General features: G+C 37.6%; 2 protein-coding genes across 2 annotated transcripts; both read right to left on the bottom strand.

Moving 5' to 3' along the window:
- Positions 1-709: 709 nt before the first annotated feature.
- On the bottom strand, positions 710-4,606 carry hsh2d (hematopoietic SH2 domain containing). The gene is made up of 6 exons (XM_020638928.3): positions 4,338-4,606; positions 3,408-3,589; positions 2,824-2,913; positions 2,550-2,715; positions 1,703-1,951; positions 710-1,559 (listed from the first exon to the last, which is right to left on the bottom strand). Exons 2-6 carry the CDS (start codon positions 3,533-3,535, stop codon positions 1,131-1,133), a joined length of 1,062 nt encoding a protein of 353 aa, XP_020494584.2. The 5' UTR covers positions 3,536-3,589; positions 4,338-4,606; the 3' UTR covers positions 710-1,130.
- A 2,428-nt stretch (positions 4,607-7,034) lies between these two features.
- Positions 7,035-12,763, bottom strand: LOC109987744 (ras-related protein Rab-8A). Its single transcript, XM_020638940.3, has 8 exons — positions 12,600-12,763; positions 12,056-12,116; positions 11,069-11,129; positions 10,522-10,599; positions 10,236-10,325; positions 10,025-10,090; positions 9,284-9,334; positions 7,035-9,189 (listed from the first exon to the last, which is right to left on the bottom strand). Exons 1-8 carry the CDS (start codon positions 12,721-12,723, stop codon positions 9,100-9,102), a joined length of 621 nt encoding a protein of 206 aa, XP_020494596.1. The 5' UTR covers positions 12,724-12,763; the 3' UTR covers positions 7,035-9,099.
- Positions 12,764-13,037: the final 274 nt, after the last annotated feature.

Raw genomic sequence — 13,037 nt, 5'->3', positions numbered from 1 at the left:
AGATCAATTCTGGAAGAAATCTCGGAATCTGTTGAGGAAACGGCCGTATGTATTGAAGTAAATATGTCTGTAAATGTTTTTATTACTATATTTCTACTGCTATATTGTATATTTTGGAGAAACTGTAACGATTGAATTTCCCTCTGGGATTAATATTTCTGATTCTGATTCTGAAATTGAGGACCTTAGTGGGAGTGGCCTGCGGTGCTGTGCATTCTGGGATTCTGTATCTTTCATCCACATGAGCCAAAAAGACACTTTCTGCCTTTTCTCGGCCAAGGCACCAACTTCAAAATTTACAATGTCAATACAGATTCATGTTTCAATGGGTGAAGTATCCCTTTAAGGCATGTTACAAAAAAGATTCTTAGCAGTACTTACTTACACAGTTCTAGACCTGCAAGTGAAACATAATCAATATTACATGTTTAAGGTGCATTAAAATAATCCTATTTTTAAGAGAAAAATAAATGACTTATTTGATACAAAAACTATATCTTTTCATAAATATCTTTTCTGTGTCCAAAAACGATTTGACTCACATGCATGTTTTCTACTTGTGGTAAAAGTTTCTAAAGTATCTGCACTCTTCACTTTACTTTGCATATACACATTTACATATGAGACTGAAGCCTACAACTCATGTATTCAAAGCAGCTGACATGACCTCCACATATTTGTTTTACATGCTGCGTCTAAAACTACCGCCTTCAGTCTTTAAAACTTTATTACAGCATCACATAAAAATAGTAAAACTTTCAATTAAAATGTATTGTATTTCTTTTACCTTAGACAAACATCTAGGTAATAAAACAAGATTTTGAATGTTCTGTTGATCCCACTTGGGGCTGGATTTTTTATTTTTTGCCTTTTCTTGGCTGTAGTCTACAATTCTACAATTCACTTAGCAGATGCTTTTATCCAAAGCGACGTATATCAGAGAGTAAGTACAACACAAGCAAGGATCTAGGAAAAAGGGAACAATGTCAGTAAGAGCAAACGATCAGCTTTGAGTCCAATTGGACACACAGGTGCTGACAGGCATTGCACAGAGGCAAAGTTCAGTTGTGTTAATCAAAAAATCCCTCGATCAATCCATCTGTGCTCTTATTTAAGAAAGCGGTTTGATATTAAAAGCCTGGGGCAAAAGGTGGAGGTTGTCTGTACTCCTGAGGTAACTCTCCACCCGTCAGTGTCATATCAGGGCAGGTGTGGGAAAATGTTGGACTGTTGAAGCTCTGCTCCCCTGGGATCTCCTGGTACTCACTCTCAGTGTTTCCTCTCCTCTCAGTTTCCTCTTTGTTCATTTCTGTGTTCATTAACTCCTGTGACAGGCTCCTCTTCTTTTGGAATTTTTTCTTGAAGTTCTTTAGGTTTGTGACCACTGACGGCTTTGTTTGCTGGTTCCTCTGGGTGCTGGATGGATGATCAGTGACTGTGTGTGTGGAGCGGCGGTCAGGGGCAGACACTGTTCTGGTACAGGCCGGGTTCTGCTTCAGAGGAAGAGAGCTCCTATGAGGAAGTTCAGGAGGCTGGTGGTTCCTGTTCATTGGCACAGGCTGGAGATCATAAACACAAAGCAAAAAAAATGTTATGTTTAAAAAAAAGAAAGAAGAACTTTTAACATAATTTTTCCCACGATATTAGTGCACAGTTTATACACCAGAAAATACCTGAAACTTTCTTATTTAATCAACTTTACCGTGGCTTGAAGAGGGAAGCTGATGTGTGGAAATTCTTCTTCCAATTGAGGGTAAAGTCTGCCCGTATTCGAGATTGCAGGGGTCTTCATGTTATTTGGCCGATTAGGAAGTGCATGTGGGATTTTTTCTCCTGATTCTGGGAGAATTGTGTTGGCATGCAGGGAGTTGTTTGGCTGCAAACTCGCATTAGAGTTTGGATGTCTTTGGGGAAACAGTAGTTCTGCATAGTCGGTATTGTTATTTGAGCTCTATTATAAAATCATACAGAGAGAGAGAGAGAGAGAGACAGCGAGAGAGAAAATAACGTTTAATTTTTGCAAGGTGCACAGGTGGACAGCAAAAAAGTAAATTAAAAGGAAATTGTAGATATATTTGATATACCCCCCAGCCCTTGTATTGCATACTAACTAGATATTAGAGTTTACTTGAATAAGGTGTGTTTTTGTACGTATTTATGATTGAATTGTTTGGGTTATTATTCTCAATGAGTCCTGTACCTCTGTCTAAATATCAATACACTATACAAACCACTGAAATCTCAACTATTTTCAGGACTGAGACACCCACCCAGGTCTTTCATTCCATCTGCTACACACTGTGTGTGTTTTTAATAATAAGTCTTTCCACAAGTGGAAGTGTACATACCTGGTATTATTCTGTTATTCTATTATTGTATTTTTTCTCCATTTATTTAACTGATGTACATATGTTTGATTTTTAACTTCTTGTTATTTTTTAATAATTATATTCCTGTTTCCTGTTTTCGTGAGGTGTTATAATGAAAAAATGTTCCCCATGGGGGATCAACAAAGTTTATCTTTATCTTATCTTTAAATATTTCCATACCTGTCCACAAGCTACAGTCAGCACCTCACTGAAAGGCATGATGGGATTCCTTCGGTGAAAGTCCACCATGTCCTGCAGACAACGGTGACGTCTCGTCTCCCCTACTATGACGTAATGACCGTCCTCCAACGCGTCAATCATAAAATGTCTGCAGCGGTCATCTGCGCTGGGAGCAAGAGAGAAAAAATAAGTATATATCAAGAACAATGAACAGGGCTGAACTGTGACCTGTTAACTGACAAAATACAGCTCCTCTAACCCTGCAAGCACTCACCGGAGTGAAAGCGTATAGCCAATCCTGCTCTCACTGACTCTGATGAGGAAGTAACCTGGAGGCTTGGACATCAGAAGCTCCTCTGCCGTCCTAGACAAAGAGTCCTTTATTCAGAGTTTTATCTGTAAATGCTGTGGCCATATTGATATTGATATTTTTAAAATTTTGAATAAGGGATTTTGCATGTGAACTGGAGCTGGAGGCGGTTTGGAAAATGTTTAACTTATCAAATAACTAAAATGTTGTTTTAAAAACTGTACACTGAAGTCTTGACAAAGTACACCATATCTAAAAATAATCCAAATAAATCATCCATTATACATGAATACGTGAATGTGTACACAGGGCGTGGAGGAAGCATAAATCTGTTAAAAGGACAATTCAGCTCCATGGTCTTGTTATAAGACTATACTTTGGAGATAATAAATCAATAAAATGGAGGAAAAGCTATATAATCCGTGTCATGTGCAAAGCTTAAAAACAATCACTGCATCACAGTATTGGTATCGCTATTCTATAAGATATTGAGAAATGTCTCCACTTTCTTCTCTGATGGCATACAGTGAAAGACTTTGTGGACTTACTTCCTGGAAATGATCCCATGAAACCATTCAGGGACTATACCGTTCCTGGTCAGAGACCCGAGCTGGGACTCAGTAAACCAGGTGAAAATGTCATGCTGCTCCTGTACGCATGGGCTCCACTCCGTCATCCTGGGACACTTTCAATGAATCCTCTGTGGTGTCTGCTGGGAAACTCACTAGGCCTACAAATACATGTTTAAGTATTGATTAATTTCAGACAAAAGATTTGTGTACATACAGCACAAAGCTGACATGCAATTAAAACTACATGGAGATGTTTCAGCTGCCAGTGCCCTTGATAACAAGCATGTTGTATCTTAAAAGGCCAATACTTAAATATCACAGAGCAACATTGCATCAAATTTCCCCTTTTCATGCACGTTTTTCCTCTTTTGCTTACACATAATGTCTCTGAATATTAATCAGCTAAAGTTTGGTTGACTTTTAGATATACTTGGAACATTTTTGGGCAGTAAATTCTTTTAAACATTCTTCCTGAACATGATGGATTTTTTTGTTTTAAGTGGTATTTACATAATTTGAAATTTAGGGGTCAGGATTAGGGGCAGCTACGTCTCAATAGAAGGTACCCTATAAATTATATATTTTTTATTTATTTAGCTTATCACTATCTCATTTAATGCCCTGGGTTTAAATACATCATAATATAATCTCACTAAATATCCATGTCTGAATACTTAATTGTTTTGTTAAACCTTTTTTTTTGTAATGGGACTGCACTTTGAACTAGAAAATGTAGCCTCACCAGGAAATAGTACTGCTATTACCATTGGCTTCTGTTTGATTAAGTGTTGCCTGCTGTAACATTCTCTATATTTGCAAATGTCAACATTCAGTTAATAAAACTGAATCAAAGCACCTGAAAGGATTTTTGAAACTTATCAAAGCTTGTATTAAAGGGTTACTTACCCTGTCCGGCTGTTTCTGATAAAATGAAACTACACAGCTCACTCGTCTGATAACACCTCAAAGGGGGAGGAGGCAAAAATCCACACACGTTGAAAAAGCCATGATGAGATAGCCACACAAGACAGGATAAAGCTGATTATACCACAGGTGACAAATAATCCAACAGCCTAATGTATGATCATGATGAAGGTGAACTGACCGCATATAATGATGCTAAGGAGATGTAGTCTACATGAGGACTACATGAAGCCACAGGTGTGAGCACATGAGTGTTGGCTAAGAATCACAGACGTTAAAGAAGAGGTTTCAGTTTCTGATAGTTATTACTGAGACCACAGCCATGCCCTTTTCAGTTATTGCGTAATGTTACATTTGACACAGTTTAGAGTTTCAAGGTCAGAGGCCACATGGTGGGTTATAATTCAACATCTTTACTTTGAGGATCAATAAGAGATTATCTTATCCTAACTTAATAACGCGTCTAGTTGTCCAGCTATATTCAGTGCAGGTTCTTTCTTATATTACAGCACAACTAGACTGATCAATAGAAATTACTAGGGTATTTCCAGTTTGCTGCACCTACACTTATTTGAATATCAAAAAGATAAGATTTCACAAAATACCCAGGAAACCCATACAATTGAGTGCAGTCCAATATATTTGCATGAAAGAACTTTATTTATTAAGTTCAACTAGGATTTCTAAAAAAAACTTTTTTTTAATCTGGACAATGTTGGCTACCTTGACACAACCACTGATTAATGATCTAGGGTAGGGGTTCCCAAACTTTTCAGCTTGTTCCCCCCAAAATAAGAGTGCAAGGGACTGGGGACCCCCACTGTCTGGAGGTGGTTAAAGCATATAACACAGCACAGCCATGCACAGATAGCCTATCCAACACTGGGAAGAAAAAAGAGCAACACAAAACCATGTAACAAAAACCATGACATTTTTTATATAGTAATTCCTTGAAAGTTTTCTTTCCATGTAAATATTTGCAATGAGTGGAAACTTAATAGACACACAGGTGTGTACATCTCTGAAGAGCAGCAGACAGAAATTGTTGATGTCATGTGCAAACTAACCTTTGAAGTATTTTTACACATTAATCTAATTTTAATTGTACTTACTGATATGTTTTATTTAAAACTGAATTGCTTTAAGTATATTGTTTTACAATAATGGGTCAAATATGCAATTTTAAATGCTTTTATATTTTTATCAGTTATTTTGGAAGGCATCTTGTGACCACCATGAAGTCTTGACCCCCAATTTGGAAACCATGCACTGATCTAGGGAGCCCTTTAGAGACCAATATAAGGTTAACATAAACTTGATCACTTAAAATATCATTGCATGCCTAATATTTGCTAGCTAATAAAAACACAACTTACTGATAGGCTACTTGAAGCAGGTTCACTGTAATATTTGTGCATTAATGAAGAAAATAGCAAAACTGCTTCTCTGATCATAATTTAATAATATGACAGTAGTAAAATGTTATCAAGTGCATGTTTCTCGAACTTCCATTTGTTGATTTAGTTTAGTTGAAACCTAACAGACAGGAACTGGACAAAATAGACTTCATGGTCTTTAGCGTTGCTGTAATAAACTTTGTAATAAACCAATACAACAAACTGTCCAGACACTGCCTGAGATCCGCTCCAGTGAACATAAAGAATGAATATGGGAAGTTTTCCTCCCACATGATGACTTCCTAAGTGAAAAATAACAAAAGAGGTCAGACTATAAATTCATTGTTGCAAACAGTTTGTGAAGAGGAAGTAATGAGTTTAGGCGCAAATGTTTTTGTTGAGACTCTTTACAAAAAAGAGAAACTATGCAAACACAAATATACAAAGCACACACACACACAAACTGCACCATGCCTCTACATAACATGAAAACTTCTGTATCGAACATCTTTTGCTCATTTCCCTTATACTCAAGCAAAGTTTTTCTTTGCCTTGAAACCTTTCATGGAGCATTTTGTTTAATATGTTGATCAGACTGATAAAGAAAAAACTGAACCATGGGAGAGACCAGAAATCTAGAAGTGTCTGTGAACAACATTATTACTCCAGATGAGTTGGAGACTGACATTTCTCAACATACCTGCTGCTCCAGAATCACTGACTTCTCCAGAGTATGGATCAGATGTTTGCTGAATATCTGCATATTACAGACCAGAAACAAATGACAATTGCTTTACAAAGCAGCAGATTCATTAAGAATTCAGAGCAAGCAAGACTTCTTCAGCAAAAGAATGTGTACACAATAGTCTTATTAAATCAATTATAAACTATCAAACACATTATACAATCAAAATATTTAATATAAAAATGCATCTTGAACCCCAGTACCTTGATAAAAAGTCTTGGTGTGGGGGATGTGGGGGTACTGTTTCACAGTAACCATGGTGTGGTGTAATATTGGACAAGTTTTAATTGTGCAATTAGGGGAACAACTAGTGTGGTTGTCAGAATACATCTGTGTTACAGCAATGTGTCTTGATGTGCAGAGAATTCTGTCAAACTTGATATCACCATTAACTGCAAAAAAACTGAGGCCATACCTGTGATGTAAAAAAATACTCAAGGGTTAAAGTGTAACCGTTCTGATATTGTTTTTAAAAAATGTAATACTCCATATAAATATCTAAATCTTAATAAAAGGCACAAATAAAATGTCATGATATTTCTTTAAGAATCTCATTTTTAATAAATCATCAAAAGTACAAATATCTACAAAAGGTGTAGATCAATAAGATTTATGAAGTACAATCATTGCAGATCTTATTTACAATTGCTGAATTATTTAATATTTTGCCCATAAAATGAAATACAAATTAAGTAAGAGAATGCTGAAGATTCACTGACGTTGAGCTGGAAATCTTTTACTTTTTTTGGTCTCCTATCAAAAGAACTTAGCAGACCACATTTAAGCCGTTTATAGCCATGATTTGGTTTCATCCAAGAGAGCTGGCTTGACCAAAAATGTTCTGAAATCAGCTAAAATGATTTGAATCCACAGGTTAACGTTTAGGCAGTTATCAATTCAATGACTCTTCAGCACCAGAAATGATTTGCATCACTGTAAAACGTCAGAGGTGATTAAAAAATAATAATAATCAACTTTCAGTTAATTTCCTATTCTTACACCTGAACAGTTCGACAGAGCCAATACTAATGAATTTGGAGTGACAGCAGAAAATAAAACAGCAAAGATTCTTTTGCACATCTCTGATCTCAAATATGTCATTAAGTCAAATGTGCAAAGCTTTCAAGGTTTTCTCTGCACCCAGAATGCATAGTACAGACGGCCATGACTGAGGACCAAGAAAGAGATCGGCGTATCAGGGGGAGGAGAGAAAAATGAGACGGTGCATCAATGGGGAAGAAAATGCATTAAAAACTAGAAATATCAGTTTAAGGGAATGTTGGGAACGGCAATGAAAACGCTCTCTGAATCATAGGCCCTTCAATATATGTTCATACTAAAAAGACAAGGTTTCAGTGCTCAGATGTTTTTAAGGATGCCCAGAAAGGGAACATGGAAAGCTTGTGCATGAATATTCTTTGCTATCAGTTAAGACTTGCAACAAATACAGTCAACAAATGTTAAGAAACATTTTTTTTACAGAAAGAACAAAGGAAAAGTGCATTAACAATAAGAACATTAAAGGGCACTTTGTCATTTTGGTGCTATGTTTTGTTTTTTGCTCCGTGAATACTGCTACAGCACAGCCCTTCTCCAAGGCCCAGGAAACAGTTGTGTGCATGTCCCTCCATTGGAACAGACAACCGGATCATGTGCGAATATATTAGACAATGAGCTGTGATTCCTTCTGTGCCTCTTCTCTGTCAACCCCCAGGTGTTAGGATTTGGTACTGCAATTCCACTGCAGAAGTGCAGCAAATAATTGTTTACCTCACAACAATAACATCTTTTGTATCCTAGGAACAGCGATACACAAAACGATGAGGTAAGACACTATAAAGGGAATCTGTGCCCTCCTTTTACAAGAACCATTTTTTACTTCAACCACTTAAATACTTAGGATAGAAAATAATCTGGCCCCCCTACATATTACATTGCACATCGAAGTTTTCAAAAGAGGAATGTTTCAGCCTGAGAAATTAGCAGAAAGGAAACAGTATAGAGGACAGAGGACATGTTAACCCCAATGTTGATATGTTGGGTAAAAAAATGTGGCTGGCACCAGTTTCAAAGCATATTATAATCAATCATATATACTTGTGTATTTAGATTGGATAGATAGAAGTGTAAAAATGTTCTATAATTTGAAATTAAGTCTGAAGTATAATTTGAGCTGCTTTTAGTGATAAAGATCCAATAAATATGATTTTTCCTTGTCACACTGACAACAACAGATAGCAGGTCGGCATCAACAGTTGTTGTGAGCAGTGATGGTTTCATTGTTTCTAGGATCTCACCAGGAGTCAGTCTTTAAAAGTCAATAAAATCTAAGGAATTGAGTTGAAACTACCAAAATAACCGCAACAGAGAAATCAGATTGTGTCATGTGGCAGAAGCATCAGTTATTAGATTCATCGGTGTCATGGAAAGACTGGTAAAGCAAAGGAGTGCGAGGTTGTTCTTCCTACTAGATGAGCATGGGACAATCAGAAAAAGAACAAGGAAGACAAGAAATAAAGAGGCGATCAGGGTGTGCTCTGTCTGTCCAGTTCTGTCCAGTGGGGGGGACACAGTTAAGGCTCTGGTGGATGCTCCGGTCTCCTCACAGGAGCGTGCAGCGGAAGAAGCTGTTCTTCTTGGGCTGTTCTGTAATCTTTACTCCTTGATTGCTGCCCTGCGGGTTGTTGCCCTCCTACAATACACAAAGATGAGAGGAAAAAATAAAAACATGACACAACACAAAGTATAATGATTGAAAAAAAGTTCCCAGTCTTCAGCATTCTTACCAGCTTCTTGTCCATTTTTGCTTTGATGTCTCTAGCGAGCGTTAAGAAGGCCTGCAGACATTAAGAGGCAAACAATGGTTTGTGCAAGGCCGAATTTGTGATGAATTAACATCAGCAACCATAAAGAAAAACACATGATTATAATTAGCAAACATTGTGTTTTGAGAGTATAAAACTAAACTAACAAGCATTTACAAAAATACCCAATGGACATCTTTGCAGTCAGTACAGTGAATCATAACATGCTTTATTTTATTATAATATTGGACACTGGATCCTTTAGGAAGAATTATGACAATTAAAGATAAGGAAAAGTATTCAAAACATTTTTACTGAGGAAATTACTTCTTAATTGAATAGTTCACAGCCTTTCTTTATGCAACCAGCTAAATCTCTAGAAAGAAATTGTCACTCACATAATCCCCAGTTACACAAACGTTTTTTTGCCTTGATATTTGTTCAGATTATGAAAATGACAAAGAATGTGATAATTAGAGAGCTTTGCAGGTGCTTGCAGACGGATACCGTTACCTTTGGACAGAGCCAAGCAAACAGTTTCCCCAAGCTTTGAGTCATTAAGCTTAGCTAATGCAAGAGACGGCCAGGTACAGAGTTTATAATAACAAATACAAGAGTGGTATCCCTCATCTAATCTAACTCTCAGCAAAAACACCAATGAGCACAGTTCTCGATGACACTTTCATCTAACAATGAATAATACCAGAAGTTTTGTGAACTCACATTCTCGACGTTGATGTTGGCTTTTGCGCTGGTCTCCATGAATTTGATACCATACTCAAGTGCCAGCTGACAACACGAGAAAAGAGAGAGAATCAGTGTCAGAACTCAGGCATGACGAGCCAAATACACATTATTTGCCCCACAAGAATGAGACTATGGTGTACTTTCTAGTCACATTTTCGCTGAGTCAGTTCAATGTCATGTTTATCACCTTCTCTCCTCTTTCTTTGGACACCTGTCGCTTGTCATTGACATCACATTTGTTCCCAAGGACCATCCTTTCCACATCTGCTGAGGCATGCTGTGAAAACAAGGGTGACAATGTGAACAGACAGGAAAGGAATAATCAAACAAAAGTGAAGTTATAGTTATTCAGACTCTAGCATGTTCAGTATCAGATCAACAAAGTACAATACACTCAAACCTGGGCAGAACGATATCACCGTTTGTGCATAAAAGATGAGGGAAACCACAAAAACAAATGAAAAATATTTTACCTCCTCTATATTCCTTATCCAGTTCTTTATGTTGTCAAAGGACTTCTCATTAGTGATGTCATACACTAACATGATACCCTGAAGAGTGCAGAGGAAACATATATAAATACAGAGCAGTCAGGAAACAACAAAATCATTCCTAATTAAATCAATCTATAGAGACAGATTTGGATATCAAGTATCTATATGACTCTGCAGAGTCCATGTCAATCTTTATTAGTGATTGATCACAGTATTTTGTAGCCTTGTTTTAAATCATTATTAGAATACCAAACATAACAAGGATCAATTTGGTGGAAATATACAAACAGGGGCATCCAGTTCAACTTGAACTTAGGGAGAGGCTAACAGAGATTCCACAGTGCTGCATTGAGCGCACCTCTGATTCCCCAGCTGTGTGTACAATTAGAAACAATAATAATGCTAGGTGTGGTTCTTGTACTGCTTTATGATGTAGTGACACACCTGTAATGACCAACTATCCATTCAAGTCCCACAGATAATCTTTACCATTGTATGAGCTGTTAAGGTGCACAATGCAACTCACCATGGCTCCTCTGTAGTAGGCTGTCGTGATGGTCCTGAACCTCTCCTGTCCTGCTGTATCCCTAAAGAGAAAAACATGTTTTAGTCACGTTGGGGTTATACATTTCCGCAGGTAAAGTCTTTGTGCAAGAATAAAGTCTGCAATAACGGCACAGGATAAAACAGATCTTCTCTATTTAACCTTCAATAAGTCAACAATAAAAAAACCTGCCATCAAAATTCCTAACGAGTATTAACTTAAAGTATTAGGGTACGGCCCGTGTGTTGCAGCAGTGTTCAATGAGCACAAAGATTATGCGTTAAAGTCAAACAAGGTCAGTTAATTATACTGTATCTAGACGGAAGAAAACCCATCATGTTGGCAGTATTATCAAGAGGGGACGCAAAAGTGGTATAACTTTTAACCAAGGAAACCAGAATCGTCCTTTTACAAACCCACAAAAAAATAATAATAATTGTAATTTAAACATTTTCACTCTAATGCTACAAATTACACAAGTTGGGGCGGCTGTGGCTCAGTTGGTAGAATTGTCGTCTCTCAACTGGAAGGTCAAGGGTTCAATCCCCAGCTCCTGAAGCAATAAGTCCTATGTGTCCTTGGGCAGGACACTTAACCCCCCGAATTGCCCCCGGCCGCTTCATCATCGGAGTAAAAATGCGTATGAATGGGATGAGTTACTTCTGATGGTCTCACTACAGCAACTTCTGCCATCAGTGTGTGAACAGGTGTGACATGCGGTGTAAAAAAAACAAAAAACCTTGAGGTAGTCAGACAAGAAATGTGCTATACAAGTTATAAGTTTGGAAACATTTGTCTAAATTAAATTCCTTATTAAGCATGTATTCAACTCGATTTAGGAGATATAACTTGCAATAAATTAGCCACTTTGACTAATGCTCTCATTGCTTATATTTATAGTTATATTGTTCTGCCACGTTCATCAAGCTGTGGTGTGAAAGCTCTCCACACCACGGCACACCACCTTACCATATCTGTAGCTTGATCTTCTTTCCATCTAACTCTATTGTCCTGATCTTGAAGTCAATTCCTGAGGAAAAAACATCTCACATTATTCACACAACTTACAGCACATCTGTCATGTGACGCTGACCCTCCCTCAGCGCCTACACCACTCATATTAACATCTTGTATTTGAGTTGAGAAGTTGTTTCAGTTCATCAATACTTTCTGTCACGTTGGCTGAAGAGAGAGCGAAGTACAGGCAGCTGATCTTGTGAAAAATGACACTGCTAACAAGCTCACAGACTTAGCTGGTAATGTACTGTCAAGGCTTAGCAGGGTATCCAAACTAACTGATAACACAATCAGTGTATTTCTAAGAACAGACAGTGGTTAAAAAAAACACTGAAGAGTCCATAAAAGCTGCTGAATCAAGCCGGCTGAGCTGCTTCCTGGCTACTAAATGATGAGTGCTAACAAGAAAAGTTAGCAACAAATTAGCATGCGGGATGGGCTGCTCATACACTTGCTTTTCGGCAAAGACAACACAGATACTTTGAATTTTACTCACCTATTGTGGAGATAAACGTTGAGTTGAAGGCATCCTCTGAAAATCTGAATAGCACACAGGTCTTTCCGACGCCTGAATCGCCGATTAAAAGTAGTTTAAACAAGTAATCGTAAGTCTTCGCCATGTTATTAGTTAGCTTACTATTGCGGAAGTCCCGCCTCTTGAATTGACGGAGACGTCACAGCGAGTCAGCGGGGAGGGGTGTTTTTATTGTTGGTCAAATCAGCTGTCACTCTTTTCTGTCGTCGTGGCTCCGGAAGTCCGTAGTTGTCCAGTTGGGTTCGCTTGTTTCGATACCTAACGCCGCACGGATGAAAAATGTTTGTTAACTTTCTTAACAAGTATTCAAATGGATTTTCTCTAACCAATAATGACCTGGTAGTTCGGTTTAGTCTCTCCAAATCAAACAAAGTATTGCTTTTTATCTGTAATTTGTCA

The sequence above is a fragment of the Labrus bergylta genome, chromosome 6 (assembly GCF_963930695.1).
Source record: "Labrus bergylta chromosome 6, fLabBer1.1, whole genome shotgun sequence".
NCBI classification, from domain to species: Eukaryota; Metazoa; Chordata; class Actinopteri; order Labriformes; family Labridae; genus Labrus; species Labrus bergylta.
The sequence above is the reverse complement of the archived record's forward strand: the minus strand, read 5'-3'. Positions and strand labels throughout refer to the sequence as shown.